The sequence below is a fragment of the Oryx dammah genome, unplaced genomic scaffold, assembly GCF_014754425.2.
Source record: "Oryx dammah isolate SB20612 unplaced genomic scaffold, SCBI_Odam_1.1 HiC_scaffold_11, whole genome shotgun sequence".
NCBI lineage: Eukaryota > Metazoa > Chordata > Mammalia > Artiodactyla > Bovidae > Oryx > Oryx dammah.
The window spans coordinates 14,789,025-14,812,039 of NW_024070195.1; the positions used below are offsets into that span (position 1 = coordinate 14,789,025).

Here is a 23,015-nt window from a genome sequence, read left to right on the forward strand (position 1 = left end):
GAGTTGGACATGACTGAAGCGACCTAGCAGCAGCAGGAACTTCCCTGGTGGTCCAGTGGCTAGGACTGTACTTCCAATGCAGGGGGCCCGGGTTTGATCCCTGGTTGGGGACTAGATCCCACTTGCCACAACGAAGGCCCAATACAGCCAAATAAGTAAATAAATATTTAGAAAACTAGCACCGCAAAATGCTGATATTCTCTGTCTCTTCCCTTCTAATGAAACCTCTTGATCATGCAGGAGTTAGAGCTGCCTGAAGCCCAGTTAGGGCAGTTGCACTGAATCTCTTCCGTTGCCTCACTCCTGTGGGTTGGGGATTCCATGACTGTGTAAATTATTCAAAGAGATGACAACTGCTGGTCCTCACCTTTCCCAGGGCAAAGTATTTCCTGCTTGGCCAGTTTAAACAAAGGACGTTTCTGGTACTGTTACCAGAGGATCCGTTTTTCCATTAACTAATGCCTCTTTGGAAACGTGATTTTGAAAAGATGTAAAAAAACTGAAAATTTTGTTTAGGAACCTTTTATAAGCTTTTACAACAGCTTTTTACTCAGACTGTATAAACCAATTATAAATTCTAATTTTGCCTGGGTCTTCCACCAGAAATCAGGTTGGGACCTAATAGTACTCTAGATCAAATTGTACTCAGGTTGGAACTCTAAATATGGGTGAAAACTACCAACTAAGTGTTTTCCTTCAGAACTTTTATCCCTGTAATACCATGTTTAGTTGGAAAAAGAACTGTGAATTTTCTTTATTCCTTTCTCAAAACATAGCTTCCTATCGTAAATTAATTTTGGTTTTTCTTGGTGTATGCGATAATTAGGGTAAGTTATAATTAAATGTGCAAATTGGATGGCGAATTGAATAAATGTAACAGCTGATTAGGACACTTTTTTTCAATGTCACCTTATTAAGGTCTTCCTATATACTGATATATTTGAGTTTTTTTTTTTCTTTTAGAACAACTTTTTCTTTTTCCTTTCTTTTTTTTTCATCTTTTTTTTTGAATTGTTCACAAACATTTCCTACATAATCCAACATACAACAGAGAAATAGTACATCTTTTTCTTTCAATTTGCATACAATGGAAAAACAAGTATATATATATATATATTTTACAAAGTTTAACTAATAGACACTACCAAGCTGACAGTTTAAGTCTATATGTGAGAAATTATCTAATAAAAAATAATCCGAATTTATTTAGCATCAGTCACTTCCATAACCAAGTATTATTCTGATTGATAAAACTTGTCATTAAGCTTCTGGTATAAACTTATACCACTATTCCATCGGTTGTGTTGCTCCCCACCTTGGTTCTTCAGAATCACGAACAGAAAATTGTTGCAAAGTAGGGGCAAGCATTTGCAAAAACAAAAATCCCCAGCTTATTATAAGCATGAATGTGTGGTGGAATTTCCTCCCAAGCAATGGACTTCAAATCATTAAGAATCACCAGAACTGAGTATTGTCAAGATATTTTGCCTAAGTCCAAGAAGAGATGCCATTTATTTATATCCAACAGAGGACTGAAAATTAAACTTAGTGTTCCGTTTGGGGGTAGGTTGGAGGGAATTCAGCCATTTGAAAAATGACCATCTTAAAAAAAATGACCACCAAAAGTAGGTTCACTAAATGTATTTTAAAAATCATAAAACGTTTCTTACAAAAGAGCATTACGTTCTGCACACTGCTCTGAATAGACGCCGGGGACATATGGCCTACTGTTACTTTTCCTCCCTGTCCCACCACCCCAGATGTTACAGTGACCACAAAGCGAAGTGTTCACAATAATTACATGGGGGGACTTCTTTCAACCACCAACAATGAACAAAAATTAAAATTCACTCACTCTGCTGCTGTTTCAAAATTTCAATGTTAGTTTTTGCACACCCTCCCCCACCCCCACCCTGTTTGTAAGGAACTAAAACATTACATCTGGTGAACAGCAAAGATTTCACTACACCTCAAATGCAGAACACCTATGAAGCAGAGGAATGTTGGCTTTTTAAACAGAAGCAGATTAAAAAAAAAAGATGCAGGACTCCTTCAGTTCTTCACTAGTCTTAGAAAAACTTTCCAGAATACTGCTTCACACTGTTCTGCAGCAAATACTGTGCATTCTGTATCTGGTCCTGTGTTCCTGTAATGGTAATGATCCGATCTCCGGATCCTTCTAAAGGCTCATCAGTTTTGATTGAAGCTCCTGACTCATGATGGATTTGTTTAATCCGCTGACCACCTTTGCCAATAATAGATCCAGCCAAATCTTTGGGAATAGTTACTTGTGTAGTAATAATAGGTCCACCAAGATCACCATATGAGCCACGACCCCCTGCATAGGAATAATCATATCCAGAGCCACCCTGTGGTTCATAAGCCATCTGCCACTCTGATGGGCTCCATGTATCTATTGCAGAATCCCAGGTTTCATCAGCACTGAAACCAACCATGCCATCATAACGGTCTCCAGGTCTTCCTTTTCTGTCATAGGCCATTAGATCTCCTCCTCTAGGTGGTGGTGGTGGTGGAAGAGGAAGATTTAGAGCTCTACTACCTCCCCGGCCACCTCGTCCGGGAGGGGGTGGAGGAGGTCCTCGACGACGAGGGCTCATATCATCATAATCTCTTCTGGAGGGAGGCATGGGACGCCCCTCCCCGACCAGGTGGCATTCTGTCAAAACCACCTCTTCTCCGCATGGGAAATCCCACAGGACGTCCACGGTGGTCATCAAACATCATTGTAAAACCACCATAGTCATAGGTTGCATCATAAAAATTGGGATCATAAGGCTGAGCGTGTCCTTTGATGGGAGACTCTGATATAAGATCAAGGATCTTTATGCACTCTACAACCCTATCAGGTTTTCCTCCGATAAGAACGACTCTGTCAGTAGATTGAGGACAACATTCCTGGAAAAGCTTGATTGTTGTCTGAGTGTTCTCTCGAAGTTCTTTGATTTTAGCACCTTTGACTCCAATAATTCCTCCTGCCAGACTCTGATGAATCAACAGTCTCAACTCGCAGTCAAAGTCGCTTCCTTTATAGTGTTGGTAATTTAAGCATTCCACAGCATCAGATTCGAGCGGGAGTTGGCTGGTTGCAGTGGGTGATGGCAACTGCAGGCCCTCTTCCAAGGTAGGGATGATTTTCTTCAGAATTTCTCCAATCGTTTCAATATCAGCACTGATACTCAATATGCGCTCGGGGCCACTGCTGTCTGGGACTGAAACACTGGCATTGTAGTCTGTACGGAGAGCCTTAATATTCTTGCCTCCTTTTCCAATCACTGCCCCAGCACTCTTGCTCTGAAGCAGAATGCGTAATTCAACCATCTCATCAGTGTTTCTAGATCTTTTAAAAGCTTGTTCCTCTTCCATATCTTCAGCAGGGCGTTTACCAAATTCGCCATTGGTTTCGGTGTTGGGAAAGGTTTCCTCTGGCTGTTTAGTTTCCATTTTCTTGTATTCAAGGGACACACCAATCAGTTATTAAATATATCCTTCCAGGGCAGAACTGAAGTGTTCCGGGCGGGACCAACTGACACCCTAGTGCTGTAGTAGCCCAGCAAGGGTACCGTCCCTATGCCGCTGCGCCTCCTCAGCCGGTCACAGCTCTCTTTTTCCTTTCTTTGTTCCTTTTCTCTGTTGAAGGATATTCTCAAGTGTTTGCTATGACTGGAGTATCAATGTATTGATCGTAGGGAGGTGAACTAGTTACAGATTTGCTTTTCATTTTATGGAAATATTAAGTGCTATGCAAGTTCTAAATGCAGTTTTAAAAAATATTTTTAAAAGTCTATTTGTAGTGAGGTATCATGTATATAGTGATCTGGTGATGATTAGCTTCATTCATTTTATTTTGCCTTGAATTTTGAAGTTCATAAATTCACTGAACCTTAAACGTCATGATGTAGGAATGGTGGGGGGGGAACCTCTTTGTATGTACCCTCTTAGGTTTAGCAACTGGGGCATGTAAATTAAAGTCATAAAAGACAAACTAATCAGAAAAACAAAACAGATGTAATTATGTAAGTATGCAGGAGTTAGAATTTGAAGATTATTATCCCCTTAATAAAGGGGGTAAAGAATTGAGAAAAATATAGGGGTTTGGGGTTTATTGGGGAGGTATAGATTATGAGAAGGTGATTAGGATATGTACAGTAAGAAAGGCTTTTTAGTAAGGCTTATTATGCAGATAAGAGTCTGGTGATAAGAGCTGTCTCTGAAGTAGTTCTCTTCCTGGGACTAGAGAGGGAGACACCTTTACAAATGGAAATTTATGTCCTGCTTTTTACAGATAAAAAGGGTTTTTTTCCTGAGTCTGCTGTTTCTTAATTGCCTTCAGCAATAGTTCATATGCCGAATTGGCATATTTTGGGTTGGCGTATTCTAACCCTTCAATGAGAAAAGCTTCTAGGTGACTGATAACATTATACCAGATTTTATGAGGCCTTGTTTGTTGTTTAGTTGCTAAGTCGTGTCTGACTCCTCTGCGACTCCATGGATTCTAGCCTGCCAGGCTTCTCTGTCTATGAGATTTCCCAGGCAAGAATACTGGAGTAGGTTGCCATTTCCTTCTCCAGGAAATCTTCCCAATCCAGGGATCAAAATCACGTCTCCTGCGTTGGCAGGCGGACTCTTAGCACTGAGCCATCACTTTTTTTTTTAACTGGCATGTCCCTTGATAAAAAGTTTGGTTGCTACTTGTCTGTAAACTTAGTTGTATTTACTCAAGTTCTAAAGACCCTGAGCTGGGAGAGATTGAGGGCAGGAGGAGAAGGGGATGGCAGAGGATGAGATGGTTGGATGGCATCCCCGACTCAATGGACATGAATTTGAGTAAACTCCGGGAGTTGGTGATGGACAGGGATGCCTGGTGTGCTGCGGTTCATGGGGTTGCAAAGAGTTGGACACGACTGAGCGACTGAACTGAACCTTGCACATAAAATATATTGCTTTTATATTTCTGTTCAGTTTGCATATTTCATGCTTTTGTCTTGATCTTTTTAACTTCATGTGTATTCCTGGAGGCACAAATTCCTTTTGGTATCTGACAGACCTCTAAGCATATATTGTACACGTAATAAACACAAAATATTTCATTAATGAATTTGTGAAAATAATTTAAAATGAAGTTTTTGATTGTTTCAAAATTACTCCAGAAATTTTTGTAGATTCATTGCATGGCAGTTAGAAATGGTGGTAGATTTGGATAGAAAAGTTAGAAGTATCTTGAAGTAATAGCTGACACACAGGAAAAAGAAGAATCAATATATATGGCTTACCGAGATTGTTTATCATGGGGCCACCTAACCTTATGGATCGTGTTACTCCCTGGTTAGGACATCATTATATCAAAGCAAAGGGTAGTGATGCGTGACCACTAGTACTGTCTTTACTCTGATTTTGGGTAATCTATTTAATCTTTGTGGTCCTCTGTTTCCTTTTTTAAAAGTGAAATGACAGGGTTGGAAAGTTTTAGATGTCTCTTACAGATGTGAAAGTCTATCTACAGTGATTTTCTAAGGCACTCAAATACAGGTTCACTTAGGTTCACGGTACCTTATGTAATAAGCATAGGCATGCCACATATTTTGGAAATATTTCCTTGAAACGGTTACACATGTTTTGCCTGGGATGTAGGCCAGTGTGTAGAGGATAAAGCTTTGGGAGGTGAAAGAAGGTAAATGAGAATGACTAACTGGAAGTTATATAGAGTTAGAGTTTAATAATATAAACATATGGACAAAAACAGGTATGCAGTGGCTAAACAGGAAGTTTTGAAGTAGTGAACTTGGTTCCTTTGAGGAAATAAAGCTGAAGCCACACGTCCACTTACAAGGGATATTGTAGAAAATATTAACCATTTGAGTAAAATCTGGACAACCTTCCTATCCAAGAGAAGGTCTGGGAATGTGGGGACCACTTTAAGGTTACCTAAGTAAGTTAGGGAAGTAGATAGGGAGGAGTATGGCACATCCATCCTCTTAGGGTGGTCTTTATTCCAAGGTGATGTCTCCAAGAAGCTGGTCGGCCTGCCTTACCGCAGACACTGGAGAATCGTTCCCTTGCCCTGTTTGGGTGTCAGGTTTCTACAGTGTTACGAGTGTTCTCTTTATTTTTCTTAATTCCTTATCCAATAGAGATGACTATTATTTACAATTTGGGATATTTTCTTTCAGAATCCCTAGTGGGATTCAGAGAGAAACATCTTCCCATAAGCCTGAGGAATCGTTCATCCTCTGCTCTTGACTCCCTTTGGAGCATGAGGTCAGCTAGGCCCACCTGGTGCTCTATAACCTCGTTTCTTACCTTCTACCCACCGTGCAAGCACCATTCACCCATTTTCTGATTCGTGCAGGAGGTCCTTCCTCATCCTTCTTCCCAGACTTCCTGTCTTTGGTCTCTTCCCTGTCCCACATCACTTTTCCCTTGTAGATTTTTTTTAAAAACTTAAAAAAATTTGAAGGTTCATATGTAGGGGATTTCTTCTAAGTCTCTACTTACATGACAACAGACAATGACCCACCAAACCCCTGCATGACACAGAAGAAATCCTAGTCCCTGATCCGTTACAAGAGCTCCTCCAGCCCTAACAACACCTGGCCTCGTCATAGGATTTCAGTTCAATACTAAAATTATCATTAAGTCCACTAATACTCTGACACTATATGGATAATGATGAGACATCATCCGAGAAAGCCCCTGCCAAAGCCATCCTACACCAACTGTTCCGAAAGGACTTTGATCTGGACTAACTCTTTCCATGCTTTCAGAAGTCCTGTTTCTTTCTTCTTCTTCTTCTTCTTTTTTTTTTTAGCACATCTCACGCTCTCTTTCCCTCTCCCCATGTCTAACTCTATGTATGTTTTCCATTGCTGCTCTGTAAATAAATTCTTCAGTACCATTTTTCTATATTCTGTGTATATGCATTCAGTTCAGTTCAGTTCAGTTGCTCAGTCGTGTCTGACTCTTTGTGACCCCATGAATCACAGCACGCCAGGCCTCCCTGTCCATCACTAACTCCCGGAGTTCACTCAGACTCACGTCCATCGAGTCCGTGATGCCATCCAGCCATCTCATCCTCTGTCGTCCCCTTCTCCTCCTGCCCCAATCCTTCCCAGCATCAGAGTCTTTTCTAATGAGTCAACTCTTCACATGAGGTGTCCAAAGTACTGGAGTTTCAGTTTCAGCATCATTCCTTCCAAAGAAATCCCAGGGTTGATCTCCTTCAGAATGGACTGGTTGGATCTCCTTGCAGTCCAAGGGATTCTCGAGAGTCTTCTCCAACACCACAGTTCAAAAGCATCAATACTTCGGTGCTCAGCTTTCTTCACAGTCCAACTCTCACATCCATACATGACCACTGGAAAAACCATAGTCTTGACTAGATGGACCTTTGTTGGCAAAGTAATATCTCTGCTTTTTAATATGCTATCTAGGTTGGTCATAACTTTCCTTCCAAGGAGTAAGCATCTTTTAATTTCATGACTGCAGTCACCATCTGCAGTGATTTTGGAGCCCCCCAAAATAAAGTCTGACACTGTTTCCACTGTTTCCCCTTCTATTTCCCATGAAGTGATGGGACCAGATGCCATGATCTTCATTTTCTGAATGTTGAGCTTTAAGCCAACTTTTTCACTCTTTTCTTTCACTTTCATGAAGAGGGTTTTTAGTTCCTCCTCACTTTCTGCCATAAGGGTGGTGTCATTTGCATATCTCAGGTTATTCATATTTCTCCCGGCAATCTTGATTCCAGCTTGTGCTTCTTCCAGCCCAGCGTTTCTCATGATGTACTCTGCATAGAAGTTAAATAAGCAGGGTGACAATATACACCCTTGACGTACTCCTTTTCCTATTTGAAACCGGTCTGTTGTTCTATGTCTAGTTCTAACTGTTGCTTCCTGACCTGCTTATAGGTTTCTCAAGAGGCAGGTCAGATGGTCTGGTATTCCCATCTCTTTCAGAAGTTTCCACAGTTTATTGTGATCCACACACTCAAAGGCTTTGGCATAGTCAATAAAGCAGAAATAAATGTTTTTCTGGAACTCTCTTGCTTTTTCAGTGATCCAGTGGATGTTGGAAGTTTGATCTCTGGTTCCTCTGCCTTTTCTAAAACCAGCTTGAACATCTGGAAGTTCACGGTTCACGTATTGCTGAAGCCTGGCTTGGAGAATTTTGAGCTTTACTAGAGTGTTTGAGATGAGTGTAAATGTGTGGTAGTTTGAGCATTCTTTGGCATTGCCTTTCTTTGGGATTGGAATGGAAACTGACCTTTTCCAGTCCCATGGCCACTGCTGAGTTTTCCAAATTTGCTGGCATATTGAGTGTAGCACTTTCACAGCATCATCTTTCAGGATTTGAAATAGCTCAACTGGAATTCCATCACCTCCACTAGCTTTGTTCATGGTGATGCTTTTTAAGGCCCACTTGACTTCATATTCCAGGATGTCTGGCTCTAGGTGAATGATCACACCATTGTGATTATCTGGATTGTGAAGATCTTTTTTGTACAGTTCTTCTGTGTATTCTTACACCTCTTCTTAATATCTTCTGCTTCTGTTAGGTCCAGACCATTTCCGTCCTTTATCGAGCCCATCTTTGCATGAAATATTCCCTTGGTATCTCTAATTTTCTTAAAGAGATCTCTAGTCTTTCCCATTCTGTTGTTTTCCTCTATTTCTTTGCATTGATCGCTGAGGAAGGCTTTCTTATCTCTTCTTGCTATTCTTTGGAACTCTGCATTCAGATGCTTATATCTTTCTTTTTCTTCTTTGCTTTTCGCTAATATTTATCTTCCTCTTTTAACTTACTTCCCTCTGTATAATAGGTTCTAGGTTCATCTACCTCGTTAGAACGGACTCAAAGGCATTCCTTTTTATGACTGAGTAATATTACATTGTGTATATGTACCACAACTTCTTTATCCAAACATCTGTCGATGGACATCTAGGTTGCTTCCATGTTCTAGCTATTGTAAATAGTGCTGCAATGAACAATGGGATACATGTGTCTTGTTAAGTTTTGGTTTCCTCAGAGTGTATGCCTAGGAGTGGGATTGCTGGATCATATGGTGCTTTTGTTCCTAATTTTTTAAGGAATCTCCATACCATCTTCCATAGTGGCTGTATCAATTTACATTCCCACCAACAGACTTTTTGATGATGGCCATTTTGGCCAGTATCAGATGATATTTCACTGTAGTTTTGATTTGCATTTCTCTCATGAAATTAAAAGACACTTACTCCTTGGAAGAAAAGTTATGACCAACCTAGATAGTATATTCAAAAGCAGAGACATTACTTTGCCAACAAAGGTCCGTCTAGTCAAGGCTATGGTTTTTCCTGTGGTCATGTATGGATGTGAGAGTTGGACTATGAAGAAGGCTGAGCACCGAAGAATTGATGCTTTTGAACTGTGGCACTGGAGAAGACTCTTGAGAGTCCCTTGGACTGCAAAGAGATCCAACCAGTCCATTCTGAAGGAGATCAACCCTGGGATTTCTTTGAAAGGAATGATGCTAAAGCTGAAGCTCCAGTACTTTGGACAGCTCATGTGAAGAGTTGACTCATTGGAAAAAACTCTGATGCTGGGAGAGATTGGAGGCAGGAGGAGAAGGGGAGGAGGCAGGAGGAGAAGGGGACGACCCAGGATGAGATGGCTGGATGGCATCACGGACTCGATGGACGTGAGTCTGAGTGAACTCCGGGAGATGGTGATGGACAGGGAGGCCTGGCGTGCTGCGATTCATGGGGTCGCAAAGAGTCGGACACGACTGAGCGACTGAACTGAACTGAACAATGAGCGATGTTGAGCATCTTTTCATGTGTTTGTTTGCCATCTGTATGTCTTCTTTGGAGAAATGTCTGTTTAGATCTTTTGCCCCTTTTTTATTGGGTTGTTTGTTTTTCTGGTATTGAGTTGTATGAGCTGCTTGTATATTTTGGAAATTAATCCTTTGTCAGTTATTTCATTTGCTATTATTTTCTCCCATTCTGAGTGTTGTCTTTTCACTTTGCTTATAGTTTCCTTTGCTGTACAAAAGGTTTTAAGTTCAGTCAGCTCCCACTTGTTTACTTTTGTTTTTATTTCCGTTACTCTAGGAGGTGGGTCATAGAGGATCTTGCTTTGATTTGTCATCGAGTGTTTTCCTCTAAGTGTTTTATAGTTTCTGGTCTTCCATTTAGGTCTTTAGTCCGTTTTGAGTTTCTCTTTGTGTATGGTGTTAGGAAGTGTTCTAAGTTCATTCTTGTCCATGTAACTGTCCAATTTTCCCAGCACCATTTACTGAAGAGGCTGTCTTTGCCTCTTTGTATATTCTTGTCTCCTTTGTCAAAAATAAGGTGCCCGTAGGTGCACGGGCTTACTTCTGGGCTTTTGATCTTGTCCCATTGGTCTGTGTTTCTGTTTTTTGTGCCAGTACCAGTCTTGATGACTGTAGCTTCTCCCCAGACTTTCTGTCTTTGGTTTCTTCCCCGTCCCCATCACTTTTCCCCTGTAGTTTTTTTTTAAAAAAAACAAACAAAACTTTTTTATACTTCTCATTGAAATCCCCTTTCCTATAATGAACCAACGTTCCTTACCCTGTTAGCCTCTCCACAGCAGTCTATTGTCCTTGTCAAATACACCGCAGTGACACTGGGAAGAAAAAAAAGTTCATGCCCTATCCTCATGGTCTTTCTTAAAGTCACAGAATCCTTTGGTCAAACAAAATGTTTCATAGATTCTTGGTATGTAGAGCAGATGAAAGCACAGTAACAGGCTGCAGGAGGAAGAGGAAGACTCTGGCTGTCAGAGAACCCACCTCTCCTTCATAACTGGATTCCCTTGGGTCTCTGTCCATGGGCATGTGCTGCTTCTCCCACAGAGATGTTCACAGCTCTCCTTGAGACCTTGACATCTCTGTTCTCCCGTTTTATCCAGAAACCCGGGTTCTAAGGCCTGTTTCCCCCTCCTCTCACTATATTGTAAACATCCTGAAGAATAGAGATTATCCTCTTATTTTTTCATTTTCCTGTGTTTAGCATGTGGTGACTGACTGGTGGTAGAGTGGAAACATGAAATGCTGAATTAATGACTTTTCAATAAATAACTGTTCTTAGAGGTGAACCCAGGAACCTTGTATTGGCAATAAGCACAATAAAAGAAACCTACTGAACCTGAAATTAAGTACAGATTACCTGACTGGATTTATATGGCCAGTTCATCAGAGCATGGTAGCTTGTTATATCCAGATACACCTTGAAGAAATGCCTGCTGTGTCTAAAAGGATTAACCACTATGGTGATCTGTCTCAGGTGCCTACTTTGTCTGCCACTGTTATAAGTGTTGAGAAGCTTTAACCCTGTAGACTCCTCTTTTCTGGTGCAGTGAAGACCACTCGCCTTATGGTAACATTCTTTATTCTCATGGATTGTACAGTGTGCAACTATGTTTTTAGCTTTGTTGGTTAAAATCATATTCAGTCTTGCGATCCTGAGATTAATACTCCAGTTACTTTGTATTTGAATGTCTCCAGATACCCCCAGTTACATATTTGAATATATCTGGATTATTTTTTAGGTTGATAAATCCTATCCAGACTTAGAATAACTTTATTTTCAACCTTTGGCGGCTCCCAGCCTAACTCTCAGAGAAGGCAATGGCACCCCACTCCAGTACTCTTGCCTGGAAAATCCATGGATGGAGGAGCCTGGTGGGCTGCAGTCCATGGGCTCGCTAAGAGTCAGACACGTCTGAGTGACTTCACTTTCACTTTTCACTTTCACGCATTGGAGAAGGAAATGGCAACCCACTCCAGTGTTCTTGCCTGGAGAATCCCAGGGACAGGAGAGCCTGGTGGGCTGCTGCCTCTGGGGTCGCACAGAGTCAGACACGACTGAAGTGACTTAGCAGCAGCAGCAGCAGCCTAACTTTGCAAGTCCTGACAACAGTCATGTCTGGAGACAGTGGCACTGTTGCTACAAACTTTCCTCTTTGACTGGTTGTTCCAAAACTTAGGAAGGACATTGTGGTTATTGACACAGATCACAAATTTAGATCCTTAGTTGTTTTGTCTTAGATTATTTGCTGAGATATTTTTAATGAGTTTCAGAGGGCTATATAGGCCTGCATGTAAATACTTAAAATAGCATCCTCTCACTTGAATATTTGAATGGAGACAATACTCACATTCAGAGTAGTTTAGACTGCTTGCTTTGCATAGAAGCAGCTGGTTTTGACCCTCTTTCCATTACTGTTGTGAATAAGAGTTTTTAGGGAGTGTTATCAGTAGACATTTAGAAATAAAAAAAATCAGATGTAGATTTAAGAATACTTTCTCATGAAAGAGAATTTTGATTGAAGGCTTAGATATTCTATGACTATTTTTATATAGATTAAGTGTCAATTTGCAGAAAGCATATAAGGAATAACAGAAATGAATATGGAGAAGAAGCAACATTTCCTGCTTATCTGCTACTTTTAGAGAACTGTGCTTTTCTTGATAGATCCATGAATTTATTACTCTTCTGTTAGACTATGATTTTGTTCATGAGACTCAGGAAAACAAGAATTGTGAAGTATTAAATAGTGTTTCTACTTTGAAAACATTCAGCATAATATAATTTTTGTCTTTCTGTGTTGTTTTAATCAAGAAACTTTTGCTCCAGTGTTTATTATACAGTCAAAACTCGTTTGATTTATGTTCTGAAATGTAAGACTCAAGGACCCTGGATATCCTGGGCGCTCATCCCAGCTCCAGCACTAACTCCATAAAGTGTGGAACTCTGGGCCTCGACCATTGCATCTTCTAAGTCCCGTTTGTGAAATAATGATATTATGTCATCTTTATCTTCTGTTGTTTTTGTTCAGTCACTAAGTCTTGTCTGACTCTTTGCTACCCCCATGGACTGCAGCACACCAGGCTTCCCTGTCCTTCGCTGCCTCTTAGGGTTTGCTCAAACTCATGTCCATTGAGTCAGTGATGCCAGCCAACCATCTCATCCTCTCTCTCTCCCTTCTTCTCCTGCCCTCAGGTTTCCCAGCATCGGAGTCTTTCCCAGTGAGTTAGCTCTTTGCATCAGGATAATCTCTTTGGTCTCCTGTATTGGTAGGAGGATTCTTTACCTCTCACCACCTGGGAGGCCCCTTATTTTCTATGATGCTATGAATTTTAAGATTCTGTACGAATTACGTCTTTTGATGCTTGGTAGAAAAGAAGAAGAGATTTCTTTGTCTTCTGTATTATTCAGATTAATGCTTTAGACAAGGATATATCTCTGTTTCAATTTAGAAATAGGCTTCAGAAATATGAAAGATTATATTGAATTAACTTTTCAATTTTCATTTTAATTGACATTTCAAGGCTATCTAAAATTTATAGTATTTTAGAATTTCTTAAAGTATTATTCTTGTCAGCATTCATAGTTTGAAGGATAAGACTTTAAAAAATATGTCTGTGCTAGGTACATTTCTAAATAAAAGAAATTTCAGGCTTATTAACCTGAATAAAGTTCGCAAAGCAAAAAGAACAGGATGTAAGAAAGGAATATTTAGAACAAGAACACTCTTTGAGAAATTGCATTAAAACTTTTGGTCACAGAGTGTAGCATCAATATTCCATAGCTGGGGTATGATTTTTGGCTTATAGTTTTGGTCTGCTCTAGCGTTTTAAAGCCAAATTCAACAAAAAGCATGAAATAATATTTTAAATAAATTATTTAAGCATCTCTATTTTGAACTTTTCCTCCTAATTTTCTGGTGTTCCGCTCACGCCCTAAAATCAGTCTTGGACTGTTGTTTCTTGACCTGGTCTAGGGTTGACAATGTCAGCAGAACACTGTCCCTAGGTTGTTTTATATTGGCTGTACTGTTTTCAGAAGTACATAATGAAGACCTTGAGGAAGTACGTATAAATGCTAACCATGATTATTACTGTTATAGAATTGTTGGTAGTGATTTTATCTTTTTTGTTTTTCACACTAATATGTTTTAGCCTATGGGGATGTTTATACATTGCTAAACTGTACTCCACAGATTGTCTCCACATCTTTAGAGACTGTCGCATCCATTATCATCAGCCATCGCTTTGGAATGCATTTCTAAAACCTACCCCCAACTTTATTGCCGGCCAGCCAGCCGAGCTGCATTTCCAGAGACTTGCTGGGCATTACTGTCACCTCAGATCTGATCTGTCCTATTTGAATTTCCTTCTATCCTTACTGGGGCTTCCCGGTTGGCTCAGATGGTAAAGAGTCTGCCTGCTGTGCAGGAGACCCAGGTTTGATCCCTTGATCAGGAAGATCCCCAGGAGAAGGAAATAGCAATCCACTCTAGTATTCTTGCCTGGAAAATCCCATGGTCAGAGGATCCTGGCGGGCTACAGTCAAAGACGCTGACATGGCTGAGAGACTAACACTTTCTCTTTCTATCCTTACTACTCAGCTTCTGCTGATAGCTGGTGGTACCAGTGTTCTTTCGTATTTTCTTAGAGTAGGGATTTGCAATCTCTGGCCTTTGGGCCAAATCTCACCTGCTGCTTGTTTCTAATAAAGTTTTATTGAAATAAACACATCCATTTAAGTGCCGCGTCTATCTGCTTTTACTCTAAGATGACAGAGCTAAGCAGTTGCCTCGGAAACCCGTGGTCACCAAAGCCTGAATTAATTCACTGCCTGGCTTTTTTTTTTTTTAAGAAAATGTTAGGCGGAACAGAGTTGCCAGCGGCCTGTGAAGCAACATGCCTAAATTTTATTGTGATCACTGCGACACATTCCTCACCCATGATTCTCCATCTGTGAGAAAGACACACTGCAGTGGTAGGAAGCACAAAGAGAACGGGAAAGACTGCTGTCAGAAATGGACGGAAGAGCAGGCTCAGAGCCTGATTGACAAACCAGCTGCTGCATTTCAACAAGGAAAGATACCTCCTACTCCATTCTCTGCTCCTCCTCCTGCAGGGGCAATGATCCCACCTCCCCCCAGTTTCCCGGGTCCTCCTCGCCCTGGGATGATGCCTGCACCTCACCTGGGGGGCCCTCCCATGATGCTGATGATGGGTCCCCCTCCTCCTGGGATGATGCCAGTGGGACCTGCTCCTGGAATGAGGCCGCCTATGGGAGGCCACGTGCCAATGATGCCTGGGCCCCCAATGATGAGACCTCCTGCCCGTCCCATGATGGTCCCCACCCGGCCAGGAATGACCCGACCAGACAGATAAGGAGATTGGGGAGCCTCTTTGTATCAGTTTTGTATTACTTGTACTTCACCAGGAGATCATGGTGCTGTGACTTGGGGTGTTTTCTAACAGCATGACAAGGAAAACTTGTTCCCCCTTCCTATCAGAGAGAGTAGTTTTGGAGGGAAGTAGTGGGACAGGAAAAACAATTTTCATTTGTATTGTGAAATGTGAAAATAAAATTGTCAACTCTTTTAGTTAAAAAAAAAAGAAAATGTTAATCCTTGCATTAGTCTCAAAACTTTGGCACCACCTTTGATCCATCCTTAAGTTTTCTCAAGTATATTCTAGCAAGAGAACTCGTCTCCTTTTAACTTCTTTTGTTTTCTTTTTTTTGGATCCTCCACGTGTGTTCAGGTCCTCACAACCTTTTGCCTGGGGTATTAAATGAGTTTCACCGTCCCTTGGCTTCTTTTCCCCATGCAGTTCATTTTGCACCTTGCCACCTTGGTCCTTTACTCAGTTTGGCTCCACTTGGTGTCCACTCTGCCACCAAAAGTTAAAAAATTTCTCCACTGCCCACTAAATTGGAGCCTGGCCAGCCTTTTTTTGTGTGGCTCCTTCCACAATTATAAGCCCTATTCATCTCCTTTATACAGAAATTTTCTCTGTAATGAAATGCTCTCCCCCAGCTCTCTCTCTTCTTGCCTTTGTCCATGCTGTAACAACTGCCTGAAGCTTTTCCTGCCTCCATTGCACCCTGTCCACTCCTGTGAGTGCATGCTCAGTTGTGTCTGACTCTTGGCGACCCTGTGGACTGTAGAGCACCAGGCTCCTCTGTCCCTGGGATTCTCCAGGCAGCAATACTGGAGTGCGTTGCCATTTCCTTCTCTAGGGGATCTTCCTGACACAGGGATTGAACCCGCTTGTCTTGCATCTCATATTGGCAGGCAGATTCTTTACCATTCTTTACCTGGCAAGCCCTCTCTACTCTTATCTTGTTTTAAAATCCTCTCAGATTTTTTCATAAAGCTTTTTACTGTCTTTTCCTGTGTGCATATTCTTTTTCCCTCCATCGTATGTTGCTTGTATATCTTTCTGTTGCTTAATGCTGTGATGTTCTTCTTTTGCATCTTATCTGTTATAAACCAGAATGCTGTCAAGTACAAAGTACATGTCTTCCTCTTACTGTGGTCCCTTAAACACTTACTTCATGTCTTGTGTGGATACTTGCTCAGTCATGTCTGACTTTTTGCCACCCTATGAACTGTGGCCTGCTGGGCTCTTCTGTTCACGGAATTCTCTAGGCAAGAATACTGGAGTGAGTTGCCGTTTTCTTCTCCATCATGTCTTCAGTTCAGTTCAGTCACTCAGTCATGTCCGACTCTTTGCGACCCCATGAATCGCAGCACTCCAGGCCTCCCTGTCATCACCAACTCCCGGAGTTCACTCAGACTTAGGTCCATCGAGTCGGTGATGCCATCCAGCCATCTCATCCTCTGTCGTCCCCTTCTCCTCCTGCCCCCCATCCCTCCCAGCATCAGAGTCTTTTCCAGTGAGTCAACGCTTCGCATCAGGTGGCCAAAGTATTGGAGTTTCAGCTTTAGTATCAGTCCTTCCAATGAATACCTAGGACTGATCTCCTTTAGAGTGAGCTGGTTGGATCTCCTTGCAGTCCAAGGGACCCTCAAGAGTCTTCTCCAACACCACAGTTCAAGAGCATCAATTCTTCAGCGCTCAGCTTGCTTTACAGTCCAGCTCTCACATCCATACATGACCACTGGAAAAACCATAGCCGAGACTAGACGGACCTTTGTTGGCAAAGTAATGTCTCTGCTTTCTAATATGCTATCTAGGTTGGTCATAACTTTCTTAGATGTACTTAATAAGTAATTGAATCACATTATTGGAAGCCAACTTTTTTGGGGTGGGTTTAATTTTTGATGACCTATTGGACCCTTGCACATTTGACAGTGAATCTAGGTGCATAGCTGACATTTTTGAAGAAACCAGATATTATCCCATTATATGTGTTATTAATGTAAAGAATTTTGTTACAGTGGCTTGATTTTTTTGTTTGTTTGTTTGATCAGGTATTTCATATTTCACATTTACTGCAAGAAAGCTGTTTGTGTGCAATGATGTGCTTGGTACTGATTTTTTTTAAAAAAAGTAAAACTAAGTGGCAGAGCTGGGCAGTACTTCTCTTGGTTATGTTAAGCAATTTACCACAGTCACATTTCCTTGGTTCTGTTCACAAGTTTTTTCATGATTCCAAGTGGATAAGTTATACCAGAGTATTTTAAGAAGTTATGGAAGTGAAATGCTTATAGGTGCTGATAAACTAGTATTTTGTCCTCTGCCTGTTCATTCGTTTAATCATTCTCTGTGTACTTCCCAGCAGGTTTTGGTGTTGGCTGTTGGTCACACATAGCTGGCTCTGTTAATCCACTCCCCACCCCCCTCATCCCACCCTCACTTTTTTAGGCTTTCAGTTCTGAATTTGTACACTTGAGAAAGTTGACAGAAACAAGGTGTGCCAGGTATAGAGACTTTTCACTTCATAGTGTGTAGCCTAAAGTTTCCACGTCTGGAAACAGGGCTGCTGATTCCCTTAGCTTTCTCAGTTGGTTTCAGAACCCTAGGCATTGCCTGGAGAGGGCAGTCAGAAGCACATTTGGGTATATAAATCACCCGTAACCGGGCAACCTGGGAAAAAAATATACACAGTATCACAGGTCCAAAAACCACATACTCGAAAAAGAATTGAAGATTTAAAATTTTAATGTAAAATAAGCAAAGAATATGGATAGTTTCCAGGAGGAGTTGTTAGCTCTGCTTGGTATTCCACCATCTTCTAGCAGAGCGTCAGTGTTTGCCAAATGCACACATGCCCAGACAAATGATTGACACCCTAACCCTCACTCACATCAAATATGTCCCAACTTCCTCCTAAGTAAAGAAATGCCTAATACAATAACCAGACATATATACCTTTGAAACAGCATTTCCACTTCTTAGAATTTATGTTAGGGAAATAAAGAACTTGGCATAGCTTTCACACCTAGGTTTTTATAGTCCAGGAATACTTTGTCAAATATTCAAAGACTATCTTATCTATCCAGCCTCATGTGTTTGTGCATGTATATGTGTGCACATATCTATATGCATGTTATTTGTAAAATAATTTGTAATAGTGAAAAATTGGAAATACCTAAATGCCTCTCAGAACAAGGTTAGTTAAGCTATAGTATACCTACACTGTTATGTTTAAAAAGGATGAGATTCCACTCCTGGGTGTATATCCAGGATATGTGAATACTAATTCAAAAAAATACCTGCATCCCCAATGTTCTTAGCAGCATTATTTACAATTGTGAAGATTAGGAAGCAAGCTAAGTGTCTGTCAACAGTAAAATGGATGGAGAAGATGTGGTATATATTCACTATATACACAATGGAATATTATTCAGCCATAAAAAAGAACAGAATTGTGCCATTTGCAACAACAGGAATGGATTTGGAGGGCATTGTGCTTCATGAAATGAGACAGAGGAAGACGAGTACTATATGATACCACTTATATGTGGAAGCTAAAATATAAAAAAGCTAGTGAAGTTAACAAAAAATAATAGACTCACAGTGCAAACAAACTAGTGGTTACGAGGGGGAAGAAGGAAGATCAGGGTAAGGGATTAAGAGGTACAAATTTAGGTATAAAACAAGTAAGTTATGAAGATATACAACATGGGGAATATCGCCAATATTTTATAATACCTGTAAGTGGAGTATAACCTTTAAAAACTGAATCACTATGTTGTGTGCCTGTAACTTATATAATATTGTACTGTACTATCAACTGTAATATCAAATGTACTTCTGTTAAAAAAAGTAGAATACAAAAAAAGAGATGAGGCTAATCTTTAGGTAAAGACATAAATGATAAACAAGGGGTATTGGATGGAAGTTATAAAATAAAGTATTGAAGTATTGTTTCATCTTTGTGTATTTATAGTGAACACTGGTCTATTTACACATCATACCTGCCTTGAGAGGGATTGTCTAGACAGAAGCATAAATAATCTGTAACTTGTAGACATCTCTGAGGAACAGAAGTGAGGAGCTGTGTGAATTCTCTGAAGAGAGGGGGATATTATACCTTCTGTTTCTTTCCTGTTCAACTTTTAAAATGTGTATTTTACGTTTATACTAGACAAAAAGACTCAGAAATCATATAGTATGTTTTAGGAACATTGTCATTAATATTTAAAATAAATATAACTTATTTGAATGGCTGATGTCTGTCTGGAAAATGTGGCTTTCAAGAATGATTTATATCCTTGAGAATTCTATATAAGTGAAATTTTTTTGTTTTAGAATGAGGCGGTAATGAATGACCTTACCAGATTGAACTGCCATGGTGTCCTTTGTGGTGTGATAAATAGACGCCTAGTCCAGAAGTCACATTATAATGTACTCTCTCGAAGCAGCTGTAAGAAAATCCTGCTTTGTGCTAGATGGGCCTGTTGAGTTCTAGGGAACTTCTGTGCACTAACATCGGTTTCCCAGGATACACTTGTGAGGAAAAGAATTAACACTGCTTTCTCTTCTGTCTTTTAGAAAAGCTCAAGAGGAGAACAAGAAGATAGTGCTTGCTGGCTGTGTTCCTCAAGCCCAGCCTCGTCAGGATTACCTCAAAGGGCTGAGCATCATCGGGGTAAGCTTGCGCCTGATGGGAATATAGTCCCACACTGTTAAAACTTGTCATGGCCCCTTATTTTCTGTTTCTGTTTCCAGGTTATTTACAAGCTTGGTTACACTTCTGGATGTCCTTCACACACTTTCCCTATTGCTGTGAAAATTTTGTTATGTCTTTGTAACATTTGAACCTAGCATGGAAGCATGTTCTAGGTTCTCTCATTAAAAAAAAAAAAAAAAAAACGATAAAAACCGTGGCATGGAATCTAACTTCGTTAATTATAACCTGGTCTGTGTCTGCCTTCCAGCACTGTCTTTCTGTATCATAGTAAAGAGATGCGTCTTTTGGAATGTCCCACTTCCGTCATAGTTGTGCCCCGAATCTTGGCTTCACCATTACGCTGTCTCAGTCTGTGCTGACTGCTCTGTGCCAGCCTCGACAGTCCTGTTTCTCGGTTTCCCTTTACTTATTATTCAGTTACCTTTCATTTACTCTCTAAGCATTTCACAGAGTTGTAAGCTTGGAGTTAACTTGTATGACGTTTTGAATATAGCCCACCTCTCTTTTTGAATTATTAGCTCCATGCCAACAGCTTTTCTATCTTTTTTTAAAACTCTGACCGTGTTTCTCCAGCCTTTCCCATGGTGCCAGAGATACAGTAGGCAGTCTTTCAGGCAGTATTTGGTGACTGAATGAAAGAAGTTTTCCCGTTGTACTTTTATTGTTGGTGTGTTCCTTTCCCTGTTGGGCAGTAAGCTCTCTCAAGTCGGGAGACGACGACCTACTATCTTTGTGGTCATCACTATTCACACATGCCCAGAGGTAACATTCAGACGGTATTTGTTGACCGAATGTTGGTGCTTCATCCTTTCCACCATTCTACTACAGCTGTACTCACTGTACTCAGTGATGATCTTTTAAAGAGGTTTCATAGTTTAAAAAATATATAAAAATATTATATGCTCATAGAAAAGACTGTATATAAAATCACCATCTGGATTGGACTCATTGGATTTTTTTTTTTCTTCTTTCATATACTGTTGATAGGTTCTTATACTGTATTCTCAGTGTAATGAACTTGTTTTCCGCTGTGAAGTCCTTACCCCACTGGCAAATTTAATAATCTTTGAACAAACATTCTCCTGTTAAACAAACAGAACCTGAATGTTTGGGAACTTTAGTTTGTTTTTACCACTTGTCTGTTTACATTTTGATTTCTCTTGGTTTAAGGAATGAACTGAATATGGACTCCTGAGTTATCTTTTCATGTCAAACTAACTTTCTCCATAAACATGATCCTGCTGTGTTAGGAAAATAGAAAACTAGTTAGAATGCTGTTTTAGAGACAAAGTGTGGTAAAAGCTTGGAATTCATTTTTTAGTTTATCTCAAGGAATTAAGTTCCCAGAATAATAGAATTTCTGTAGTATGGCAGAAGCCTCCTCCCTGTGTGCATTATAGAAACATTTCCCAGAACTCTACTGTGTGTTGTGAAGAGTTCAGTGTATGTGAGGATCTTGGGGAGATTCTCAAGATGTTGTAAGAGAGGATGCCAGTGCTGGTGATACGGGAGATGATTTTCAGAGACGATGTAACTCAAGGATGTGGCAGTAAAAATTTTTCCCCGTTTAACCTAGCACGCTTTGTGTTCTGTCTCCTTGTCTCATCTTATTACCTTTTAAATTCTTTAGATTTATTTAGTTTCTTTACAATTGGAGAAATAATACATTTGAAGAAAGTGAATAGAAAGAAAATTCATGATCCTATCACCCTAACACAATACTTTTGGAGAAGGCAATGGCACCCCACTCCAGTACTCTTGCCTGGAAAATCCCATGGATGGAGGAGCCTGGTGGGCTGCAGTCCATGGGGTCGCTAGGAGTTGGACACGACTGAGCGACTTCACTTTCACTTTCCACTTTCATGCATTAGAGAAGGAAATGGCAACCCACTCCAGTGTTCTTGCCTGGAGAATCCCAGGGACGGGGGAGCCTGGTGGACTGCCGTCTCGGGTCGCACAGACTTGGACAAGCAACTTAGCAGCAGCAACACAATACTTATAACTTTGCTTATTCTCTTCAGGGGCTTCCCTGATGGCTCAGACGGTAAAGAATAGGTCTGCAGTGTGGGAGACCTGGGTTCAGTCTCTGGGTTGGGAAGATCCCCCAGAGAAGGGAATGACTACTCACTCTAGTATTCTTGCCTGGAGAATTCCATGGATAGAGGAACCTGGTGGGCTACAGTCCATGGGGTTGCATAGAGTCAGACATGACTGCACTAACACTTTCACTTTCATCCTCTTCAGACTTTTTTTTAACCTCTGCTTAGTTTACTTAATTGCAATGTCAAAACTATTTTGTGTCCCTGTTTTTCCGTGAGATTTTATTCCATGAACTCTTTAACCATTTTAAGTCCTGTGTTAATATTCTACTGAAGGATATACCACAAGTTACTTAACTGTTTTTAATTGTTGGATATAAGTAGTTTTCTAATTTTTAGGAAATATACATAATACAATAATGTTCATCAAGGGCTTTCTATCTTAAGATCAGCATATTGTGAAAAGTTTCCAAAAGTAGAATTGCTCTATCAATAACAAAATTTCAGCATTGTAATATAATTATATCTTTAGTAATATTACTAAAGTATAAGATTGTTCTCTGTCAACATCGTTTTACACAGCATTTGTATACGTGGCAGCTGTGTGTCATCTGTCATAACTGACTATGTATAAAAGCTGTGTCCAGGAGAACTGAAATCTTAAAAAAAAAACTGGAGAAGGAAACCAGTATCGTTTATAATTGCCATTTGGAGAGATCCGTTTCTGAATAGGGCTTCCCTGATGGCTCAGTGGTAAAGCATCTGCCTACCAAGCAGGAGATGCTGGTTTAGTCCCTGGATGAGGAGTATTCCTGGAGAAGGAGATAGCAACCTGCTCCATATTCTTGCCTGGAAAACCCCATGGACAGAGGAGCCTGGCAGGCTACAGTGCCTGGGGTCACGTAGAGTCAGATACAACTTAGTGACTAAGCAACAACAACGGTAGTTTCTGAATAAAATTGTTGAACTACTACAAAATCAAAAACCTTCTGAAATATAGTGAGTTATAGTCAAGTAAAGAAACAAATTACATTGGTTTACACAAAAGAATTCT

General features: G+C 40.5%; 2 protein-coding genes and 1 pseudogene across 5 annotated transcripts in view; 2 read left to right on the top strand and 1 right to left on the bottom strand.

The window, feature by feature from the left end:
• The window catches only part of CDKAL1 (CDK5 regulatory subunit associated protein 1 like 1), a 614,486-nt gene that overhangs the window by 155,436 nt on the left and 436,035 nt on the right, over positions 1 to 23,015 (top strand). For all 4 annotated transcript variants that reach the window (XM_040249901.1, XM_040249902.1, XM_040249903.1 and 1 more), the window contains one exon: positions 19,784 to 19,880. In XM_040249901.1, coding sequence (XP_040105835.1) covers positions 19,784 to 19,880 — 97 coding nt within the window. The remainder of the gene's footprint in view (positions 1 to 19,783; positions 19,881 to 23,015) is intronic.
• LOC120870285 lies at positions 1,000 to 3,614 on the bottom strand (annotated as a pseudogene).
• On the top strand, positions 14,697 to 15,433 carry LOC120870286 (U1 small nuclear ribonucleoprotein C-like). The gene has a single exon (XM_040249906.1). The coding sequence runs from the start codon at positions 14,726 to 14,728 to the stop codon at positions 15,203 to 15,205; it is 480 nt and encodes a 159-aa protein (XP_040105840.1). The 5' UTR covers positions 14,697 to 14,725; the 3' UTR covers positions 15,206 to 15,433.